Genomic DNA, 24,064 nt, shown 5'->3' with positions numbered 1-24,064 from the left:
TTCCCAGGCACATCTTTCTATTAAAATAATAATAAAAAAATCTTTCACCCTGGTCTTACCCACAAAAACCACAAGGGAAGCTGAGTATACCAAGGAGACTGAAAAGGGGATGTACACACAAGGGGCTATCAACTGCAGTCAGAACACTGCAAAACATCTTCGTAACAGGAGCTTCAGGAGCTAGTTTGTTACAGGAAACAAAAACACAGGGCACACACAGCTCATACCACCATCTACTTGTTTTGTTAGTCTGTAAAATTCTACCAGACCATTTGTTGTTGTTTCCTGTAACAAACTAGCCCCTGAAGCTCCTGTTACGAAGATGTTTTGCAGTGTTCTGACTGCAGTTTTTATCTTTGTAACAGTCCTCTCAAGTGTTACTTGTGGAGGGAGTACATGGTCAGACAAAAGGGGGTTTTAACAGCATCCCTTAACAGGTTACTCCTTCCTTTCACAGGGACAGTCAATTCATGGGGCATACAGGTGCAAACCTCCACCTCATAATGAAGTATATGTTCATATTTATTCCTGCATAAAAGATGATTGTTCAGAGATGGACAAAGCGATTGGCTAATGATTATGTAATGATTTATAATTATGCCTGTGATGAGTCAGACCTGAAGGTACTGGTAGGCCACAGAGGAGAGCTAAACAAGGCAAAAGAAAGAAAAGGGACTTAGAAATGTAGCATCCATAGAATGATGGAGCTGAATGCTACATTCCTCTACAGATTTGGTCCTTTTCACCTTGTGCGTGTGTGTGGTGTGTTGTTTTTTGTTTTTTGTTTGTTTTTTTTACAGACAGCTCCTGTAGTATGAGGACTGATATGTTAGCATGAAGACTGAAGCTAGAAACAGGAAAATTACCCCACCTAGCATTTACTTAAAAAAAAATGGCTGTGTCTACATTGGCACCCCTTTCCAGAAAAGGGATGCTAATGTAGCACGTTGGAATAGGCAAATCCGAGGGGGATTTAAATATCCCCCACGGCATTTGCATTAACATGGCTGCCGCTTTTTTCCGGCTTGGGGAAAAGCCGGAGAAAAGCACCAGTCTAGACGTTATTCTCCAGAAAATAAAGCCTTTTCCGGAGGATTTCTTATTCCTACTTGAGCTTTTCCGGAATAAGCTGCAAGCTGTCTACACTGGCCCTTGAATTTCCAGAAAAGCAACGATGCTCTACTGTACAAAATCAGCTGCTATTCCGGAAAAGCTACGCTGCTCCTGCTCGGGCATAAGTCCTTATTCTGGAACAGTGTTCCGGAAAAGGGCCTGTGTAGACAGCCCAGTAGTCTTTTCCGGAAAAAAGCCCCGATCGTGAAAATGACGATCGGGGCTCTTTTCCGGAAAAGCGCGTTTACACTGGCCACAGATGCTTTTCCGAAAAAAGGGCTTTTCCAGAAAAGCAGCCTGCCAATGTAGACGCTCTTTTTCCGGAAATACTTATAACGAAAACTATTCTAAGCATTTCCGGAAATTCATGCCAGTGTAGACACAGCCAATGTGTATAGAGAAAGTTACACACGCTCTAGGCCGGTGGCGGATTACCTGTTTCCCAAGGGCCACACATGGTCCATTAGAGTTCTGTGTGTGACTCACGCACTAGGTTGCCAGAATTTGCTAGTTTTCATCTGCATAGGCTTTTTTCCTACCTGTATTACAAAAATGACATGCACTTAAAGCAAAGGTACATGAAGTGAGGTCAAAGCACTGATATGGTTCAATCAGCATACCCTGCAATTTCTAGGTATGCAAGTGCAGTTAGCAAAACTAGCCTAGCTCAGGAGACCATCTTGGTTATGACAATCTTGCAGCACAGTGAGATGAAGCAGGGTCACTTGTATAGCCCACTCACTAGCCTAGATTGTGTCCCTCGTTGCTCTCGGAAAGATCACATGGCTAGAAGCACCAGGATATGTGGTTTCATCACAATTTTCCTGAAGAGAACGCAGTTCCTAATGCAGGGGTGGGGAACCTTTTTTGGGTTGGGGGCCGCTGACCCACAGAAAAAAATCAGTCGGAGGCCACACACAAGTGAGAAGCAAAAAGAAAAAGATACTCACGGCCAAGTGGCCCCTGACTGAGAATGAGAAAGATGCGCCCCACATTCCCCTCATACACCAGAGCCTGGGGGAGCAGGGGCAGCATGCAGCCCCCGGGTTTGAGGTTCCCCACACCTGTCCTAATGTGAGGGGACATTAGCTGGTCCAAAATACATGCTCTGTACCACACTGCTGCAGAACGGCAGTCCACTGCCCTGTCATACCATTGCAACATAAAAGAAGTATAATGCTGCAATAGGCATTGATCCTATGGGACAACTTCCAAAACATGGCAACTTTTCAGTTCTATTTCAAATGGGGCTTTAATTAATATGCCCCTTTCTAGACTCTTGCTGTGTTGTCAGATTGTTCAGTGGCACGGGCAGGCGGAGTCTGGATTGTGCTCCAGTTCTGGTACAGGCATCCAAAGCAGGTGAGCAATTCTGCTACAGTTTCTCAATCCTCCCCAAAGTGGTTATTACATTGTAATTATTTTGTGCTGAATCACAGTCTTGTCTTCCTCAGGGAAACTCATCCTAGAACTCTTCTGGAGTCCACAAAATTTTGCCTTGGAGTAAGACAGTGCAACTTTGACTGAAGTCCACAGAGGTTGGGTCTGCCTAACTCCAAGGACAAATTTGGAGCTCTTCTTGCTTTATCTGAGAACAGGGAAATCACTGGAGCTCCTGATACCTGAAACATGCACAAATGCTGAGTAAGTAGGGATGAAAAGGGATAACTTTACTGGGTAATGCTTACCGGTAACTGGTTAACCGACAGCCCAGGTAGGCTGGAGCAGTCCCCTGCCCAACCCAGTCACTCCATGGTTAAAGTGTGTTTAACCAGTTTTTTAAAATAGTTTATATCCCTATGAGTAAGACAAACGGAGCTGCCACCAACCATGTCCAGACCTTCAAAATTCAAACAGGCACAGGACAAAGGCACCCTTATATCCTTCTAGTGGTTAGGAAGGTGCATGGGGAGTACAGGAGACCAAGAAGGTCCAGAATCTCAGCAGATGCAAACAAACATTTTCTCTACTGAAGACAGTACAGCTATGCTCACCTAATGATGATTTGGGCCAGCAGCTGATGATTTGGGCCAGCATGTCAACCGATCGCAGGGATACACAAAGCAATCAGGGCAAGCGCCACTGCCGTTGCACTGTGGCACATTGGACAGTACACAAGGAAGATGTGCCACTGCCAGCAACACTGTGCATGGCCTCAGGCTCTGTATGACTGCATTCAGTGACAGCTCCGTTCCAAATGCTGCCCTCTTGCAGGACAAACCCCCTACTGGTCAATTTTCTCAGATGCACTAGTAAAAAAATACCAATGCTCAGGGGCTTGCATTGTTGGAAAAGGCTTTATTGCTTTTAGACGTCAACTCAAAACACCTTCATCCAAAACGTTCTGTATCAAATAAAATGCATTTAAAACATTTGCTGTAGCACTCCTGGAGAAAACCGCACTCTGAGCCTAGCAGTGTTAGGAGTCATTTTAGCCCCAGACCGGGTCTTTCTGAAACTGGTCTCACTGGCCTTTTTTTGCATAGAAGTTAAAGCAAGTTTTGTATCAGGAGGGTCAGTTGGAGGGTTTCCACACTGACAAAGGCTGGAAGGCAATTGGTTGATACTGTAATGGTAATGGACAGTGATCCTCTGCCTGGTTTATGGGGAATTTGCAGGTTTTATCAAAGCTCCTCTCACTTGCAATAGAGAAATATATACCTGCATCTAAAAGAAAAGGTGTCAACTGGCAACGGAGCCACGCTATTGTGACGATGAGATGTCTTGAGGCTGAGGGCTGTAGTTTTAATTGAAGATGATGCCATGCCACGATGACACCTCTCAGCACAAACATCATAATACAATGTTAGCATGTTCCTCTGCAGTGGCCTCCTGGCTCTCTGCAACTCCACAGGCTCACAGGGCAGCTCTAGGAGATTGAGGATCACTGGCAGAGAACATTTGTCCAGGACTATTAGCTCCTGCTGGCATTATCATTCCTGTAGCAGCATTCTGTTGCAGCACCTTTACTTCTATTGCACCAATATTTTGTGAAGTATTTTATTAGCTGGGTGTTGGTGCAGTTGAGTAATAGAGGCTTGCTCGATTGTTACTGACCTGATTAGCTTAGGAGTCTGACTGATCTACAACAGAGGTTCTAAAACCATTCCTGTGTTATATTCAGACTGGCCTAGCCCAGTTGTTCAGAATGCAACACGTGAAGTTTGTTCTAAAGGCCTACAAGGACAGAGAAAAGTCCATGTGGAAATGACCCCCAGGATGATAACAACTGAAGAACCAATGGCTTAAAGAACAAAGCGGTGCACGCTCCAGCCAGGAGGTGTCCAGATAATGCATAAGACATCATGCCTGCTTGCTTGAAATGTATCTTGAATTTATAAATGAACCAGCTCCTAGCTGGCTGAGGCCTGTAGCAGTGGATAAGGTGGTTTCCCTCTTGCACGCAGACAGATTATCAGAGATTCAATCTGATGTAAGAAATCAAGTCTTGAATAAAGCCCCTCGCCCTCTGCCCCAAAGCCATTTCTTCAAGGGATGTTAACTTCATTAATAAGTATCAACAGGCAGCTTGAATTCTTTGAAGGAGTAAAAAGCAATTTCTCCATTGTCCACCAATGCAAAGACAACCGGGACGTCCTCGCTCTGATAGGCAAGCCGCTTCATTACCCGCAGGGATGGGATCGGCTCATCAAACCTGCAAAAGGAAGAAAGCCTGTCTCAAACCATAGGAATATTTACATAGTCACCTTGGTGAGTGTTGCATGGCCATCAGAGACACCCACCAAGCAGCAAAAAGAATATTTTTCTGTTTTTTTCTTTTCTGTGTGTACAGTGCCTAGCACAATGTAACCTGAGCCATGACCAAAATTCCTACGTGCTATGGTAATACAAATTTAATTAATTAATTATTATCAGGGCTCACCAAACCGCGCTGTCCGGCAATCTGCACATGCACAGATCATTCTGCACATGCACAGATCGCCTGAACCCGGCTCTTCCAGGTTGCAATCTACTCGCCATTGGCGAGTAGATTGCATTATTTGTCGAGCCCTGATTATTATTATTAATACCGCAAGCACCTGTTAGCGGCAATAGGAGGACAACCCAAAGTCTGAGCCTAGGGCGAGAGGAGACCAGACTACAGATTCCAATGAAGCGCGGGCATGTGAGAGGAGAGAATGGGAAAATTGTGGCAGACTCATCTTAAATTAAGGCTGCCTGATAAGCCAGCAAATACAGAAGACTTTGTGGTCAGAAATTTTGCACAAGGGCTCAATTTCCGTAGCACCAATACAGGGCACTTCAAATGAGCGCACACAGAAACACTCATAAAAACAGTCAAGATACATGATCAGTACCTCCGCGCACACATCCTGGCATACGGCTTCCCAGGGTCATTCTTCTTGAAGTTGGCAACTGCATCTGCTTGATACACACTGAAGTCTATCTTCATGCCCGCCATATCCTCCTGCAGTCTGTATGGTAGGATATAAAAATGCTTGACATGACACGTCATGGGATTCTGACACCTCCCAGGCTGCAGATGCATCAGAACAAGGAGTGAGACTAAGCCTTTTAAGTCAGTCTACCTTTGGCCTTTTAAAACCGTACTTCCTTTGCTTCCCAGAACCATCCTTCTTAGGCAAAACAGCTAGTTCTGGAGTTGTCCTGAAAGAGCCTGACCCAAAATCCATTGAAGTTAAAACTTGACTCCCACCGACTTCAGCAAGCCTTGGATCCAGCTATAAGTGCCTCATTCTGAAATATAAGCCCCCCACCCCCCACCCCTTGGAATCAAACCCTATTACAGAGCCACTCTTTAACCAGCCAGTACCAGTTCCATGTGAAGTATAGAACCACACAGAGCTTCCCCATGCTTCCTGATGCATGGTGCTCCAATGGGCCAACTCCAGACCCATCTCAGCATGCTACTGTCTCTCCCTGTACCCCACAATACAGACTAGGGATGTCAACATGTAGACAACTACACAATTAACCAATAAGCCTGGGTTCTTCAGCCAGCTCCCCACGAGCACTGGATCCACCTGCCCCTCCGCACTGCTGCCTCTGATAGCGAGGCAGCAGCGGGCAGGGTGAGGGGGCAGGCAGGAGCCAATATGCATGAGAGGAACCAGGTTTTAAATTGGCTCTCCACGCTTGCCAGCTCCAAGGAGCTGCCTCCCCCACTCTCCCCATGCGCTGCTGCCTCCATCAGAGAAGGCAATGTGGGATGGGGAGGGCAGGGGAGCCCGCACGGAGCAGCTTCTGTCCATGGAGAGCCCGGGCTCGCCACAAACAGACTGCTCTGCAACAGCAGTCCCTGTCCGTGGGGGGGTCCGATGGGGCGGCAGGCAGAAGCCTGTCTGTGCGAGGACCGGGTTTTTTAAACTAGCTCTCCTCATGGACTGGCTCTGCTTGCCACCCCATGTTGGTGCCTCTGAGAGGCAGCAGCGCAGGGTGGCCAGGGGTTCCCTGGGAGTGGGGCCGGCATGCACTGGCTGCTGCCCCGCTGCCGGGAACTATAGAATAGTTGTGTAAATGCTAAAATTTGATACGGCTACATAATAATTCATTTACACATTATCTAACATCCTTACTACAGGCACCACAAGCAGAAGTGCGTATCCCAGTAGATCCATACGCAAAGCAGACTGCTTGGATACCCATCTGTATTACAGCCCTAGTGCAAACTATTAGCACGCAGTGTTTGTGTACTACAGACCGTGCCCAAACTCCCCCCAGCCAGGAGCAGAGCAAGAAGGTCTAGGGGTTAGATTTTTAAAATCTCATTCAACTCCACAGCCTGTAGCGGGGATGTCACTGGGATGCTTCCAATGTGTACACTGATGGCGCTCTGGACATTAGAAGACCTCAATGCAGGGATGAAAGGTTCACTGCAGTACAATGGACTTTGCCCATGCAGTCTAACAAGAGCTTAAACACCCGAGCCATAATCAGCCTGGAACATAACTGATTTGCTGCTGGACTCCGCTGCTGCCTCTGCGTGATGGCATGACAGTGAATGTAAATGCCAACTCTCAGCAAGGATATACGCAGCCCACAGGAGGAGCAGGGAAATACCTTGTGTTCCCATGCACCAGGTACATTAGGCTGTTCCGAAGCCATTCTGGAGACCATCTTACACACCCCACAAGGAAGGACAATGAGGTTTTGTTGAGTTAGACCCATGTTCCTTAGAATTTACTGGCTCAATACTAACCGGGAGGCTCCATCCAGGATGTGGGAAGGCTGCAGCACACTGATCTGCTTGAGGACAGCAGCTTGTGGGAGAAAGAGGAAAGGTTCAGACTTTGGAGTGAGGTCTTCTCTACACTCACAGCCACCCCAAGATAGACTTGGATCACTCCTGCACCTCCTGTCTGAGCCACCCTCCTTCGTCAAGACAGCACCACCCACCCCTCGGGCTGCTTCCTAGATCTTTACTTCCTTTGTCCCCTCTCCATAACTTCCCTGAGCAATACAGTCTCAGTACCAGTAGGGTCTGCCCTGCTCCTGGAAAACAGCCTAACAGGTCACAGAGCAAGAGATGGAAAGTAGCATCTAGTCTCTCCCCTGCTCAGTGCAGGGCTATTCCATACTCCACTGCTTCCTAGAAGAAACTCTTCCCTTTCACAGTGAGGATGTTTGTTCTGATATTCAACATGCATTTCCCTCCTTTCTGTTCCTTCCCCTTGCTCCATAGTGACCAGTCCCACCCACCCGCATATTCACAGTGGGCCACGATACCCCATGTGGGTTACTGATTGGCCGAGCCATGTTAAGTTCTTTTCTTCCACATCAGGTACCTGCTGAAGCCACCTGATCTGGCTTCACCAATGGGGTGACAGGCTGGTCCCACAGGTGCGACGGTCGCCTCCCTGCCCTGTGCTGGCTTCTTTGCTTCAGAAGCGCCTTGTACTCCTGCCAATTGGAGCAGCGCCTCACCTCCCTGTCCGCATTGACGCTGCTCTTGTATCTACTTTCCCTCTCCTGCTGCGCCTGCTCCTTCCGTGTCAACTTCTCACGCTTCTGGTTGACCAGCTTGCACCAGCGGGTAGCATCGGCTTCCCGCCCAGCTACGTTCTCGGGGAGCAGTGTCTCGTCAGGCTGCGAGAGGAAAGTATGTGGGCAGTCGGAAGCCATATTGGGGAAGGCAATTCTGGTGAAGTCCCAGCGGGATGGGTGGGTACCACTGCAGCTGTTCCCAGCAGCCTGGTCTCCAGTTTTAGCTTGTGAGTGACTGGGGGACTTGCTGAGTTGTACTGCATCAGTGGCCACTTGGGATGACTGCCCCTCTCTGCTGGCAGGATCTGACTCCTTTGACTTCTCTGACAAACAGCTCTCCCCAGAGGCTGGTTTCTTAGGATCCCCACAGCTCTCGCTGGCCTTTTCTGGGGTCCCTGGAGCTTCCAGAGGATTCCCAGAAACCTTCTGTTTCTTGTCTTGTAACCTAAAAACAGAAAAAGAGGCTACTCAGAATTTTACACCCTCAAAGTCCTTTCAGCAAATTTTGCCTCCCTACATGAGTAAGAACATTGGGCTCCCTGAGCATGAGAGAGGAGAAAGCTAGAATACTGGGAGCCCATGAAGGGACCTGCACACCTGCATTAACAGGCTCTTATTAGAACTGTTGGGTTTTTGTTTTTATTTATGTGAAGCACTGTGCAGCATTTTGCTCATCAGAATGAGAGATGGATAGTGCTGGCTAAGCATAACCACAGAAGCAGAAAATGCAGTGCAAGTATCCCATGCAGCCCTGTAAACCTGACCTGGGGCACCCCTGCTATTCTTGTCTTGGCTCCTCCTCACACAGGTCTGCCCACGCCCGCAAGCCTGCCTGGCAGCCCCCACCTCTCCTACTCCTACCCTGAGTCTTTCCTAAGCAGGAACTGACAAATGTACCAATGGAATGGAGGGGTTTAAAAACACATACAAAATCCTCCTGGCATTATCTGTTACTTACATAAGATTTGATCCCAGGTCTCCAGACATGAAAGGCTAGTTCATTAGTCCACAGTTTTAACTCTTATGTCTTCCTTAAAATGTCATCATAACTACTGCACTGGCATGTTTGGAAAGAAATTTCTGTAAGAGGAGTGAACTGGGCTGATTATCCTGCCCTTCCCTGTTTCTAAGTCTGTGGTGCCACCTGCTGCTAAGTATGTTATAAATAATGTCATACTATTCATTACTTGCATTGTGATAATGGCCACCCAGAGGCACTATGGACCAGAACACCATTGTTCTAGGCACTGCAAATTCAGACCAAAAAACGTCTCTGCCCTAAAGAGCTGAACCATATCAGAATTAACACCGAAAGTCTTCTGTTCTTTAGTGGCTGCTGATCAGCCCTTTTTCGGAGCTCTTTTAACAATGCCTTGCTTCTTTAGATGTGAAAAGGAGAGAGAGGAGTTTCTTGCAATTTGTTTCTCATATCTTTCTATTTCAGGATCTCACAAACTCACCACCATCAGCAGACAGGACTAGCAGACAATTTGCCCCGTAGCTCAGTTAAGCCTCTTGTGAAGAGTAGATGTAAGAAGGGGGATACATTGCAAAAGGTCACTAGGACCCCTGCTCTGCTTGGGTGGAAGTGACACATCAGCTACTTCAGACAATTTAAGAGAGTGCGGGAGTAGGAGATGTTGCAGTGACATCGTTATATATGATCTAAGGTTCTAGCTATGACAACACTGAAGGAAGCAAGGGAGTGGGGAGGGGAAGCATGCACTGATGGCTTTTCATTGTAAAAGATACCTTGTGAATTGACTGTGGCCTGGCCAGCTGACCAGAGAGTTCGCCGATCTCTCAGATCACCTGAATGCTGTTTACAGTGACATTTGGTCAGATTACTAAACTCAGCACCAACACCCTAGATAGCTTGCAAGGACCAAATAGGCTGAGGCGAGTGGGAATCTGTTCGTTTCTTGCCCTTGGATGAAACGGGCAGTAAGCAACATTTTTAGCAGTGGCCCAGAACCTGGGGAAGAAGTTAATCTATTACGGGCTTGCCATAATGTGTCTGCTTTCCTTTACCGGGGGCTGGAGCTCCTCTTCCTTTTGTGATGGCGTTTTCCAGTGCTCTTGCAGTAACTATCCAGGTTCAGCTTCCTCTCGTACTGAGATGGAACAACACTGTAATGAGGCAAACAGAAAAAGGGACAGAGAGAGAGAGTTGGGCAGTGCTAGAATGGTGCTTACATTTTCCTATATATCTAATCAGTGCTTTTTTTTTTGTTTAAAAAAAAAGGGGGGGGGGGGTGCTGGTACTCCAGGGGAAAAAAGTTGTTGAGCTCTGACTGGAGGTGCCGGTACTGTGTCTGGAGGTGCTGGTACTATGTACCGTCACAAAAGAAAAACACTGGCTTTATTGGAACAGCAAACGCCTCTCACTGGGTAAGGAAAGTGCTGTGAAGACTAGAGAAGCAGAAAGGATTTCCCCTCCCTAGAGTCACTTTTCCAGTCTCTTTACTCTGCACCTACTTCTCATCACAGTCAGCCTGAGAGCTGACCATAAGAAAATCTATTGTATTGTTTTTGGTGCATACTCCTTGAAGTGCCTGAGTGCAAGGTACAGTCAGAGGCGACCCTGCTTTGTCTGAGCCAACAGGCTGGGAGGACACACGCTTTAACGCTCAAACGTGGGATGCTTACATGAAGTTAATGCATCCAAGCGGTAATGTGGGGAAAATCATACAGGCTCACATGGACTGGAGAACCTCAGATCAGCTCAGGGATTTATTAGTGACGCCTCTATACAGGGAATAAACTGGGGGGGAGGGGAAGGACACCGGCAGTTCTCAGTGGCTATTTATTTATTATTTGTATTGCAGGAACACCTAGGGCACTAGCAGTTATAGATGAGGACCCCACAGTGCTATACACTGTACAAACAAACAGAACCTCCAGAGAGCTTACAACGTAAGTGCTGCAGATCATGGTTAATGCCACCTCATAATATGCTCACTATTATTATTTGTATTATGGTAGCACCTACAGGTTCCAAACAAGATCTGGGCCCTATCGTGCCAGGTGCAGAACACACACACAAAGTAAGAGACAATCCTTGCTCCAAAGAGCTTTTAGTCTAACCAGACAAGACAGACAAATGTACAGAGGAACAGGAAGGTGAAATGACTTGTCTACAGCCACTGCAGGTCAGTGACAGAGCTGGATATGGAATCCAGGTCTCCAAGCTCCCAACCCATCACTCTGTCCTCATTCCCTGAGGCTGAGCAGCTGTCGAATGTTTCAAGTCAGGAAATGGATAAATTTGAGGGAAGGAGGATGATTGGCTTCCAGCTTACCATGGCTCAACTCCGACTTCATCTGCCAACTAAGGGTGCATCTACACAGCACCCTAAACTTGAAATAAGATTTGTAATTTGTACTACACAAATTGCGTATCTTATCTCGAATCTATTCTGAAATAGCTTATTTTGAAATTTGGCGCGTCAACAGCACCAAATTTAAAAATAACGTGCTATTTCAAGCCATCCCTTATCCCTCGTGCAACGAGGTTTATTGGGATGGCGAAATAGAGCGTCCGTTATTTTGAAAAATATTTCGAAGAAACGGGAGGCTTGTGTAGATGTGGGGTAGCTATTGTATCTCGAAATAGCTGTGCAGTGTAAACGTACCCTAAGAATCACAGCTAGAGATTTCCAGACCCCTACAAAAAGTTTTCTAGGTTTCATGTGCTGAAGCAGGGAAACTGAAGAAGCAAGCAAATAAGAACCTCGATAGAGCAGAGCCCCTCTTCTCTGCCCTACACCCAGGGCATTCCGGCCTAGCTTCTGAAAGACAGCAGCAGGAAGGGGTAAGGAAAAGAAAAGCCAGGTACCTGGGGCAGAATCTCAGCACAATGTAGCCCAGTCTCTTCAAATGGCTGAACACCTTAAGAGAGCAAAGAAAACCAAGAATGTTAAATGATCACCTTAAAAAAAAATAAAATCAGAATTCTCCTTTGGTATAATATGGCAAGCTGAGTGAGAGACCGAAGACAGCTAAGCACAGTGTGTGCCTGGTTCTCTAGCATTCTTCTCCACAAAAAGTACATGAATGGTTATATGAGTAAAAGTTCATTAGATGCCAAAACCCCACAAACCTGGCTGGGACTCTGCTTGGCTTGAGAGCCAGCATGGCTACATGAGTGCTCATCCACATGGAGACTCTGACTGGTACAAATGTGCAGCTTGCTTTAGCACCCAAAAAGCATTAAATGCCTCCTTGGCCCCCCAAAATACAGTTGTGGAATGTTCATTACCTATGAGCCTGAAGGAAAGAGAAGGGACTTAATACGATCTGTACTAGGGATGTTAAGGACTAGTCGACAGGATAGTCGACTAGTCGCTTCTCCTGCCCTTGCTGTCTCTATCAGATAGAGGCAGCAATGGGAGGGGAAGCAGGGGGGATGAGAGAGGGGGGACTTCAAAGAGGCAGCGCTGCAGGAGCCTAGGGTCAGCTGGAATTCCCAGCTGACCCCAGGCTCTGTCTGGCACTAAGCCCAGGATCAGCTGTGGGGCACTGCCCCTTTGAAACTTCGCTACAGTGTTTCAAAGTGGCAGTGCAGCATGGAGTCTGGGGTCAGCTGAGGAGTCCCCAGCTGATCCCAGGCTCTGTATGGCGCTACCCCCTTTGAAATGCCATGGCAGAATTTCAAAGGGGCAGCATCGCCCTATAGACTAATCGAATAGTTGATGCAAAAATGCATTTGCATTATTCGATTAGTGAAATACATGCTAAATCTGTACATAATACAAACCTGAACGATCAGACATTTTATGTTTGCCTCCAGCATCCTGGACTTCAGAAGTCCGGTCTCTGTGCTGCTGCTGTAGCTAGTGTTTTCCCAGCAATGGGCAAAAGCCAGCAGCAGAGGCAAAATAGACATAGCCCTTGGCAGTTCCACTCTGCTTTTCTTTCTGGGCATAAGGGGAGTGGGGTTTTTGAAGGCAGGAGTCAAGTTTTGCATCTGCTGCAGAATAAGAGATTGCTTTGATTTACCCTGTCCTCAGTGCCTCTAGCACAGGGGTGGGCAAAAGGGCCTCCATGGGCTAGGTCCAGCCTACCAAGCAGGTTGATCCAGCCCGCGGAGGCCCTGCCACTCCCCCTCCCCCAAGCCAATTAGGACCGGGGGGGCGGGGGAGAAAGCACACAAAAACCCAAAGTTTCCTCCATCCTGCCAGGAGCATGCGGATTTGAAGCTCCGCAAGCTCCTGGCAGGGCGGGAGGATCCTTTGCACGCTCCCCCGCCCCCAAGCTCCAATTTGCGTGGGGGCGGGAGGAGCAAGCAGCACTTAGAAGTGCCACGCACTCCTGGCAGGACAGAAGAAAACTTTGCATCCTTCCCTGCCCCCAGGCCTTGATTGGCCTGGGGGTGGGGGAGTATATGCCACTTGGTAAATTCTATGGAACCCTAAAATAGGAGAGATCCCAGGGGACAGAAGAGAACCAGAGCCAGAAGGTAATAAAGGAGACAATTGCTTAGCTGAAGTAGGAAAACCAGTGGACAAGAGGCATCAACTAAATTCCACTCCCTTCCTAAATTACAGACATCCCCCCTCTCCCACCATCTGAATGGGTGGGTTGTATCCACCTCTTACTCCCTGCAGTAATCACCACTGGTGTCAAATCCTTTGTGCACACCTGGTACTGCAGCAGGCTCACTGTCCCTTGGGACAGCAGGATCTCATAGGCTTCTTGTATGGACAAGGGCAGATCTCTGTAAAAGAGCTGAATAGAGCCCTGAAAAACAAAAGATTGGGTTTACGAACCCCAGGCTGTAGGAAACGAGAGTCCACACCCATTCCCTCCTTATCTCACCAGCTGGTCCCAGCATCCAGCTGCTTTTGCCTCAAGTTCCAGCTTGGTGCTTCTTAAGTATCCCCTTATTTCAATGTAACTTCTCTCCTATAAGTCTGAGATACTGATTTATTCCCAGCTGCACAGTGGCACCTGCCCACTATATTGGGTCTAATGGAGCAGAGATAGCCTTGATCAGCGCTGCAGCAAAACACGGGCCTTCCTGTGCAAGCCCACACATTGCTGTGTAGTCAAAAAGTAATTGGCAATAACCTGGGCTAGCTCCTGAGTTCTGCTGAGCATCCACAATCCTCAGTTACCTTAAGGGTGGCTATGGGCACTCAGCTTCTCTCAGCCTTAGTTTCTCCAATCTAGGGGCCTGCTCAGGAGCTAATTTTAAGCTAAACATCTCTCACCTTGATTTGTTTGCCCACAAAATACCAAGTACTAAGTCCTTGGAAATATGCCTACCCTGTGGGATGGGATAGATGCATCTCCCAGGTCATTTCTGCCTCTAGAACCTAAATGATTGTGTGCCTAGCTGCCACCTGCACAATTTCGTTTTCATATGATCTCTAGCCCTTGGCAAACCACACATGCAAAGGAGAAAAGTCCTTGAAATCACCAAGTGAGACAAACCATCTGCCGTCCTCCATCCAATAGTTTATCAAAACAAGTGTATCTTTAGACTTGAACAGCTTTTGGACTGATGCAATTTCTCAATAGCAAGAGCCAAGCCCCTCAAAAATCAGAGAATGCCAGTCCAGCCTTCCCTGAGAACCTCAGGGAGGAGACTTTTTTAGGCAAAAGAAAAGGATCCAAAAGGAATTGGTCTCTTCACTCCTTTGACTTCCTTTTGGGCAATATATGCTAGTGAGGGGTACCAAGCATTTATTCACAGAGCAGGTACTGCATATGTATATGCCTCTCACACACCAATACACTTCAGCTACATCCCATGAAGAGACTGATATGGTGCTAACACCATATCCTCTATATATTTAATAAAAGCTACATTTTGTTCCAAAACCACATAAAGGATTATGGACCAGGACATAAATATATGATTTTGTTCTACAAATAAAGTACTGGGCCCTACTTAAGCAAGGTAGGAATGTAGACTGGTAACTGGTTAACAAGTTACCAGTAAACAGTTAACCAGTGCCCAGCCTTGCCAAAGCAGTCCTCTGCCCACAGCAAGCCATGGGCGAGACTGCCCCAAGCCAGCTAGGCCCACCAGAACATGGGCTGGCAGCCCCACAGTTAACTGTGTAATTGATAGAATTTTGATCAGTTACACGGTTAATATTTGTATATATTTTTTAAAATCCCTAAAGCAAGGGAATGCTCTGTACATTTCACACAGTCATTTATTTCCTTGTACTGCAGGCAAGAACCCTACAAATGAAAGAATTGTTGCACCAGAGCATGAACGGCAGCTACTTCAGGGCATTATTTGAACTAGTAGTATAGAGCTGAAAGGTTTTGTGTCTCATCACCTACAGACAAACTCTCAGGAATTGGGCTTCTTGAAGATTCAGACTGTAATAAAGACCATCATGTGCCAGACTGTGTCCTGAAGAGCATAAACAAGTGGAGGTTTTTGAACCATTGAAAAGAATGAAGGATCCACTACAGCTTCCCTAATGCTCTCTTTCCTTTACTAGCTACTGTTGTTCCTACAATGGTGTTATTCAAAAATAATCCACTCTCCCCAAGCTGGACATCCTACTCACGCATTCCAGTAGATAGAGGGCTTCCTCTGGTAGCAGGCACTGTTTGCCATGCTCTGTGAACCCCATAGTGTGCCAGAACTTCCCCTGGGAACAAAAGGATAGATCTGTGATGTGCTGGGGCCATCCCCTGCCCAGAGCCAAGCTTTCACCAATACTGGGACACGAATTAAATATCAGACAGACAGACAATCTGCACTTGCCAGCAGGAGGCGTCAGTGTCAAGCTAATACAGCAGCGCCACTTACCGCAGGGGATTTCAGCTCCACAAAGCCCTCTTGTGGCTTCCACTCAGCTTTCACCAAACTTCCCCTGAGAAGTGTTTAAAAAAAAAAAGTGCCAATAGACATCAGCCCACCATTCCTTTTCCCCCTCAAGCTAGTTCTCTCCATCAGCTTGTGGGAAAGTTGCAAACTTCCTGAGGCTCAAAGTCATCCTGCCAGAAATGCATTATAACACTCTGCAGCTCCTGAAGTCACTCTACACTGCAGTCTCAAACACACGGAACAGAACACATGCTTTTGTAGGGGGCATTTAAACCTGCAGAAAGGGAGCAACAAGTGACAGGTAGGAGGAGTGTGGTTGTAAAAGCGCATTTTTAGTGACTTGGAGACAGGAGCCGGGGGTTCTGTCACGGGTTTGCAGTGTGTGTAGGGATAAGTCATGGCATCTCTCTGCCTCAACTACCCTACGGCTGTGTCTACACTGGGCCACTTATTCTGGAAAATCAGCCGCTTTTCCGGAATAAGCTGCGAGCTGTCTACACTGGCCCTTGAATTTCTGGAAAAGCAACGATGCTCTACTGTACAAAATCAGCCGCTATTCCGGAAAAACTATTCTGCTCCCGCTCGGGCATAAGTCCTTATTTAGGAACATTGTTCCGGAAAAGGGCCAGTGTAGACAGCCCAGTAGTCTTTTCCGGAAAAAAGCCCCGATCGCGAAAATGACGCTCGGGGCTCTTTTCCGGAAAAGCGCGTCTACATTGGCCACGGACGCTTTTCCGGAAAAGGGCTTTTCCGGAAAAGCAGCCTGCCAATGTAGACGCTCCTTTTCCGGAAAAACTTAAAACGGAATACTATTCCGTTTTAAGCAGTTTCGGAAATTCATGCCAGTGTAGGCTACGTCTACGTGTAAAATGGGAAGATGTTGAGAACTTACAAGGATGCCACATATGCCTGTGAGAACCTTGAACGAACAGCGAAATCCACTGTACAATCAGCACTGACAGATCATCAGCATGCGGACTTCCCCCCAATGCCCTCTTGCCACTCTCGTTGTCCTGGAAACCAGCAGGAGCCTCATGTGCAGTGCTGCCCCTAAGGAACAGGATCTAAACCCAGAGGAAAGCACTTACAGCCGCTCCACCCGCTCCTCCGCGAGGAGCTGCCAATGTTCCTCCCGGCACCGGCGCAGCCTTTCCGCCTGCTCTTGCGAGCCATCGGGGGTGAAGTCCTTCTGGCCGTGCGAGCGCTGAGGAACCTTGCGGTCCCGGGTCCGAGCGGCCAGCAGCTCAGCTGGGCTGGGGAAGAGGAAATGTTAGAATCCCTGGGCTGCGGCTCCCGTCCAACATCGCTCCGGCCGCTTGCAGCTGCAGGCCCGCACGGGGGGCGAGGGAAGGCTGGGCACCCTCTGCTGCCCGGCTGCAGGCCCCCAGCTCTCCAAGGGCCGGCTCTCCCCGAGAGGGCTGAGTGCACTAAGGGGGCGCCGCAGCAGCGCCCTGGCCCCCGGGCTGGCGCGGGCAGCAGGGAGGCCAAGACGCTGAGCTTCGCCTACGGCCGCAAGCTCAGGGCGGGGCTGAGCCGCCTGGCGGGGGGGGGGGGGGGGGGGGCAGGCCCCCTGCCAAGGGGCAACCCGGCCCAACACAGCAGCGTGCCAGGCAGGGACTCGCTCCCCACCGGCTCCCTCTGGGGGCCCACCCTGCGGGGGAAGGGACGCCGGCTCTTTAGCGGCTTCCATCGTGTGTGTCGGGGGGGGGGCGATACTGGCCCTTTAACCCCCCCCGCCGTGCCAGCCCGCTCGCAGCACGAGGGCGAGAGCTGAGGTGTTGCCCCTTTAAGCCCCCCCCAAGGCCCGTTGGCCCAGGGCAGGCCCAGCCCTCCGCGGCCTGTACCTGAGGCGGCGGCCTGCGCGGGATTCCAGCTCAGGCTCCATTCGACTGCTCGGCGCGGCCAAGCTGCCGCTCTTCCCTGCCGGCGGGGCAGAGCTCCGCGGGGTCCTAGCGCGGCTCGGGTATCGGGCGGGGAGGCGCTTCTCCTGGGTCCTAGCGCGGCCCAGATCTCTCTGCCCCGGCAGTTGCCAGCCCGACCTTAGGGGGCGCCATGTGCCCAAGCTGCCAAGACTAGAGCAGTGTTTCTCAACTTTTTTTTATAAAGTACCTCCGTTTCAAAAAAAAGGTAAGTATCCCCCTTTTAAAAAAAATTATAAGTACCCCTAGTACCTACAGATTTCAGACACACAACATTTTTCTCTACCATTGCAACACATTTGTTTAAGTATCGGAGGGGTATCCATGTTAGTCTGAATCTGCAAAAACGGCGAGGAGTCCTGTGGCACCTTATAGACTAACCAAAGTGTTGGAGCATAAGCTTTTGTGGGCAAAGACCCACTTGGTCAGATGCATGCTATATACATCGGCCAAACTGGACAGTCCCTACGTAAAAGAATCAATGGACACAAATCAGATATTAGGAATGGCAACATACAAAAACCTGTAGGAGAACATTTCAATCTCCCTGGACACACAAGTGCAGATCTAAAGGTAGCCATCCTGCAGCAAAAAAACTTCAGGACCAGACTTCAAAGAGAAACTGCTGAGCTACAGTTCATCTTCAAGTTTGACACAATCAACTCAGCATTAAACAAAGACTGTGAATGGCTCGCTAACTACAAAAGCAGCTTCTCCTCTCTTGGAATTCACACCTCCAGGTCAGCTACAAGAAGTGGGCCTCGTCCTCCCTGATTGGATCCACCTCGTCATCTCCAGCCTGATTCTGGCCTGCATATTTATACCTGCCTCTGAAAATTTCCACTACATGCATCTGACAAAGTGGGTCTTTGCCCACGAAAGCTTATGCTCCGACACTTCAGTTAATCTATAAGGTGCCACAGGAGTCCTCACCGCTTTTACATTTGTTTAAACAACTTAATTGTAGCCAGGCAGGCGATGAAATTTTTGGGTGTAAAAAGTACAAAAATAATAAAGCACTGTAAAACTTCAAACAAAAATTCAGTTTTCTCCAAATTTTAGTTGTGTTGACGTACCCCTCCCCCTCAGACTTCTCTCAAGCACCCCTAAGGGTACTCGTACAACTGGTTGAGAAACACTGGACTAGAGCACCCCCAAGTGGGAAGAGACAGTTCACTGGTGTCCCACCACAACCTAACACCAGGCTCTAAGGAACCAAGACCTTCAGCTCCAGGTTTCCCCTCGTGGACTGAACTGGCCCCTCTGACCTCGAACAACCCCTGTCCTGAGCCCTCATCCCATGGAGTGCAAGGCAGAGACATACAGGAGGGCATGCCAGTGCCGTTTGCTCCCCCTCAGCCACATGCTCACAGGTGTGCTTGTGTCCATCTGTGCACATACATGCATGCACAGTACACACTGTCTTGCACAGAGGCATCTCAGGCTGCACATCATGCACACTCCAAAGTGATGATTTGTGCAGATATATTTTGCACGCATACTCACAGATGAATATAGTCATCCCCTTCACACTCCTGCAAAAAGGCACAACTCCTCATATGCTCAGTACCAGAAGGGTCTGTGGAATCTCATTCATGTAGTGTGGCACCATATCCCCAACCTGAAAATACACGATCGTCCATATCCTCACCTTACACAGGGCGGAGCAGCTAGGATCTGAGGGACTGATGTCACCACCTCACATTTGTTACAGTCACTGACACCCCCCTGCAGACTGAGTGCAGAACATTACCACATCAACATTCCCTCCTTACACCAGGGCTCATGTCTTACACCCAGGTCACTCAAGCTATGTCTACACAGCACTTATTTCAGAATAACTGACATTATTCCGAAATAACATAGTACACATCTACACTGCCAGCCTTTATTTCAAAATAATGTTGAGCTGGAGGACTTCTTACTCTGACTCCTGTAACCCTCATTTCACAAGGAGTAAGGGAAGTCGAAGGAAGAGTGCTCTTCCTTCAACTTCTTGCTGAGTAGACAGTGCCAAAAGCTGAAATAAGCTATATCGACTTCAGCTATGCAACTGACATAGTTCAAGTTGCATAGCTTATTCTGACTTTAGCCCTGCTGTGTAGACATCCCCACAGGTATAAACAACTGCACAATATGCCAGATAGTGGAGCCTCAGCTCCTGAGCAAGCAAATCTTAAGTAACACAAAATTGCATCAAATTTAGGACAAAGCCCATATAAAAAGGGCTTGATTACACTCCCATTAAAGACAATTCATTTTAATGGAATAAGATCAGAGCCAGCTGTGGTCGATGGTGAATTTAATTCCTTGTAATCAAAACAATCTTGACAGAGGTAGGTGCTCTGGCCAGATTGGAAATGTGTTTAAGAAATTCAGCATCTGTGAGCCTCACCAGCTCTTGACAAGCTATTTTTTTTCCAAAGACTGTTGACAATCCTTGAAGAGAGGGTGATAATTTGAAAATAATCTCAATAACTCCTCTCATCAACTGGCAATCATTTAGCAAATCCACCAACAGATGGCATATTCCTGTACTTAATGGAAAATTATACAAAGTGGTCAAAGGCAGGTAAACTGAGCCTGCAGCCAAATTTTAGGGCCATCTCAGGTCATGTTTCCTACAGATTTAGTTAATTCTATGAATACTGGATTTTTAGCTCATCTCTTCTCTGTTATCGAACATTTCAAGGCCATTAGGCGGTAGGGATGTCAACATATAGATGACTACATGATTAACCAATAAGCCCAGGCCCCATTCCCAGGGAGGCCCTGCCGCTCCGTGCTTCTGCCTCTGATACAGAGGCAGCAGCATGGGATGGCAACAGCCCCTGCCCGTGCAGGGCCCAAGCACCTCATGGATAGAGGTTGCTCCAGCATCTCATGGAGCAGCCTCTGTCCCATGGTGAGCCTGTGGGAGGGTGGGGTCCTGAGCTCCCCACAGACAGGTGCTTCTGTCACTCTGTGCTTGTCCTTTGTATCAGAGGCAACAGCGCAGGGTGGCAGGTGGGGAGCTGGTTTGGGAGGGAAACTAGTTTTCTGATAAAGACGCAGCAGCGTGGGGTGGTAGGTTGTGTAACTGCTAAAAGGTGGTGCAGTTACACAACTATTCAATTACACACGATCTAACATCCCTATTAGGAGGACTAAAGCAATATGCCTCTGAATCTATTGATCTCATCAAATCTCAAAACAAGGTACAGTCTAGTTTGGATGGGAGATCACCAAGGAAAACCCAAGTGGTGGCTGCAAGGAATGGTTTTAGTCATTCAGTAGGTGGCACTGTTTCTTCTAAATCAGCCCTCTACCAAGTCTTCATAAGTGCAGTTATGCTGGATGCACTGGGATACAAATGTGACATAAGATTGAAGTCCCCATGGCTCTTCGGTAGAGTGCCTAGATGTCTCTATGCTGAATACGGGACACCAGGTAAAATTACTCATATTCAAGTGAGTTCAGAGGCAATCAATCAGAACTATGCAGTACAAATGTTAAAATTAACATCAAGTTGACTGAGCCCTGTTAAAAAGAAATACTGTAGCTGGAGTCTTTTTATTTACCATCTTATCTTTAAGGTTTGCATGGGGAGAGGTAACACACACACTCTCTCTCTCATATATATATATATCCAGGGATGAGGGTGACTGACGGACCTGATCCAACTCTCCCTACCTACTGCCCCCTACCCTCCATGCCTGGCTGGGTCCCTGGGACAGACCTGCCTCTCCTGGTACCTGCTGCCTCTTCTCAAGGCAACATGCCGTGCTTTCGGGGTCCCCCCCAGATTTCTATCGGGGTGCACAGCAGCACACGGTTGGCTTCTCACTGCACCACCTGCCAGGATCCGACAGTGGTCAGGGAAGCTAAAGATCCAACCAGTGAGCTGAATTCTGTGAGCACCAGCTCTACGAAACGCCGCACTGTCGTCACCATCAGTGCCAGTGTACAGCTCGGTGACATCTATGCCATTAGACCAGGGGCCTGTTCTCTCCCCCGCCCCTCCACAGAGCCCACCAGGGGCTTGTGATCTCCCCCCCCCACACACACACATTCCTCCCAGCCCACCAGGGGCCTGTTCTCTCCCCTCACCAGGCCCCTCAGCTGCCAGGGGCCTATTCTCCCGTCCATTCTTCCCTAGCTGAAAAGGGCTTCTCCCCTCCCCCGTACCAAGGGCTGGGAAGGGTTTGGGGTTGGAGGCTACTTACCCAGTGTGCTGGCAGGCAAGATGGCGGAGCCCCAGCGAACACGCTCTAGGATAGTTCTCCCCTGAGGGCTCGCTGCCCCCATTGACCACTCTCATATCATGTCCCTCAGAACAGCAGTCCCTCCCTTTGCATGTTAAGGAAAACAGTCCTTTTCCCAGAGTGTCCAGTTGTCCTAGCACCACCAAACCCTGCCATGCTTTGAGTTAGGAGAGGAGGAAGCTGCATACCAAATTTGGTGGCCCTTACTCTTACAGAGTTAGAGGAGTTCATGAACAAATGGATTTGCAGTTCGACAGACGGATGCACTCTAAAATATATATAGATAAAATAAAATTTAAAGAGCTTTGAACTGCAGTAGGAAAGACTTTGATCTAGGGCCATCCCAGGAACCCTGATTTCAAGGCCTAGAAATGCACAAAGAAATCTCAGTTTATATTTTATTTAAAATGTAAGTTTCTAATATCAAAATATATGCTTATTGTTCCATTGGGAGAGACCAGCATATCCTGCAGAAAGGGGCAAAGAGTGACTATATTATCAGACCAATTGTAGTAATAGATGCTTTATTGATATCCAAAATACTGAAAATGCCTAGTTGCATTATGAGCTCCCTCAAGGAACACCATCCATAGCCAGGAACGATCAGTTTCTATTGTCTAGCTGAGGGGTGGGGAACCATTTTTTGGGTTGGGGCCTCTGATGCCTAGAAATACATAACTTTCATTGTTAAGATGGTTGCTTCACTCTCTTTTTTGCCCCCTCTCTCTCCCTGAGGGGTGTTTTGGCTTCCCCATTCACTCTGCAACAAGGCTTCTTGTACCTAAGATAAAGATCCCTCTAGCACCCCAAGATCCTGTGGCATGTGCTCATCAAGTAGGTTACTAGCAGAACGATTGTGGTGTAAAAGTGGGGATAGGGAGGTGCTAAACCTGGGGGTATATGAGGGTGGCAGCTCAAAGTGCTGTTAAACCCAGCCCACTGAGTCCAAGGGCATTAGGGTTACAGCTCTGCATTGCTGTGCAACCCAGCCTACTGAGTCCAGGGACAGATAGGGGGTCAGCTTTTGAGTGCTGATTAACGGGTCCTCTCAGACGTGCTCCGTTAGTGAATGTGAGTGTTTGTGTGTTCATCTGATTCTAGGGTGGGAGGAAGTCAGGCCTGGGGAACATAGTTCCTGCAAAAGAGCTCCCTTAGGAGGGAATTGGCAGCTGGGAGAATACAGCTCCATATGAGAGCACAAGCAGCACATTGGTAGAATTATTAACGCTCTCCCCCCCCCCCCAAGTGTAACCCTAATACATGAGCATACTGCACAGTAACCAGCAAATCTGGTAACAGAGGAGGAACAGCCCCCTTCATGGTCAGGACCATGCTTACCCAACTTCTCTGGGGTTCTCTGCTCAGTGCCCCACTCTGGATCCCTAGTTTAAACCTACATCCTTCACTCCTGACCCTGTTATTCTTTAGTTGCTCTCTACAGACACTTGGGTACTTAGTCCATTGGCTCCTCCCACATGGCTGAGGGGAGGAGTACCTGCCCATCTCCCAAAATTTCAAATAAGCCATACTTCTGAAAAAAACAGCCCCCTCCTTTTTGGGAAAACAAACCCTTCTGGGTGTGAAGGGCCTGCCCACCTTACCATAGCTATCTTCTGGGTCCTTTTCTTTCTGCACCAATTTAGTTCTTGTGGGGGTGGGGGACTGTTCAAGCTTTGGGTAACAGGAAAGATGAACTAATATCATTCTTACAAGCCCTGGTGACCAGTGAAATAGTTAATAATGTTGACAATTGAGGGATCATGGTTGGCACCTGATTAGATCAGTTTACCCCTCAGAGCTATAGTTTCTGACTAGAGTAGATACAGCTGCATTGGTTTCTTCCAGCTCACACTGCAAAGGGTTTCTTCACAGCCATAAGAGCTAGGAATTAACTCTCCTTCAGAAATTGAAGCTGTGATTAAAGATCTTTTGAACATTCTGTCTGATCTTTCTCCTGCCTTGCCATGCAGTGGAGGAGAGCATGTGTTGGAGGGGAACTTCACAATCCAGAAATCTGGAAGATA

At 48.1% G+C, this 24,064-nt stretch overlaps 1 protein-coding gene across 6 annotated transcripts; it reads right to left on the bottom strand.

Moving 5' to 3' along the window:
* Positions 1 to 3,391: 3,391 nt before the first annotated feature.
* TSEN54 (tRNA splicing endonuclease subunit 54) lies at positions 3,392 to 19,410 on the bottom strand. 6 transcript variants are annotated; one of them, XM_075903672.2, is made up of 12 exons: positions 19,303 to 19,405; positions 17,722 to 17,949; positions 16,966 to 17,130; positions 15,860 to 15,923; positions 15,615 to 15,698; positions 13,723 to 13,821; positions 11,918 to 11,970; positions 10,111 to 10,209; positions 7,881 to 8,524; positions 7,295 to 7,355; positions 5,433 to 5,549; positions 3,392 to 4,768 (listed from the first exon to the last, which is right to left on the bottom strand). In XM_075903672.2, the coding sequence occupies exons 1-12, from the start codon at positions 19,353 to 19,355 to the stop codon at positions 4,621 to 4,623; spliced, it is 1,815 nt and encodes a 604-aa protein (XP_075759787.2). In that variant the 5' UTR covers positions 19,356 to 19,405; the 3' UTR covers positions 3,392 to 4,620. The 6 variants fall into 6 exon arrangements, 5 of the variants coding, with proteins under 5 accessions (XP_075759787.2, XP_075759788.2, XP_075759790.2 ...); XM_075903673.2 differs by having other exon boundaries at positions 17,722 to 17,940; positions 19,303 to 19,317; XR_012896811.2 differs by having other exon boundaries at positions 4,630 to 4,768; positions 8,020 to 8,524; positions 19,303 to 19,410.
* Between the last annotated feature and the right edge of the window lie 4,654 nt (positions 19,411 to 24,064).

Source organism: Pelodiscus sinensis, chromosome 20 (genome assembly GCF_052426305.1).
Source record: "Pelodiscus sinensis isolate ZL-2025 chromosome 20, ASM5242630v1, whole genome shotgun sequence".
NCBI lineage: Eukaryota > Metazoa > Chordata > Testudines > Trionychidae > Pelodiscus > Pelodiscus sinensis.
This window is presented reverse-complemented; position numbering and strand designations above follow the sequence as displayed.

Bases quoted from the DNA above. Each gene is read 5' to 3' on its own strand.
- TSEN54 (XM_075903672.2), bottom strand. From the start codon at position 19,355: ATGAGGAGTTGTGCCTTTTTGCAGGAGTGTGAAGGGGATGACTATATT. The intron at 17,131-17,721 runs GTACAGGCCGCG...CCTCTTCCCCAG, and splicing joins CGCGCAGGCCGCCGCCTCAG to CCCAGCTGAGCTGCTGGCCG. The intron at 4,769-5,432 runs GTACTGATCATG...TTCCTTTTGCAG, and splicing joins GCCAGGATGTGTGCGCGGAG to GTTTGATGAGCCGATCCCAT.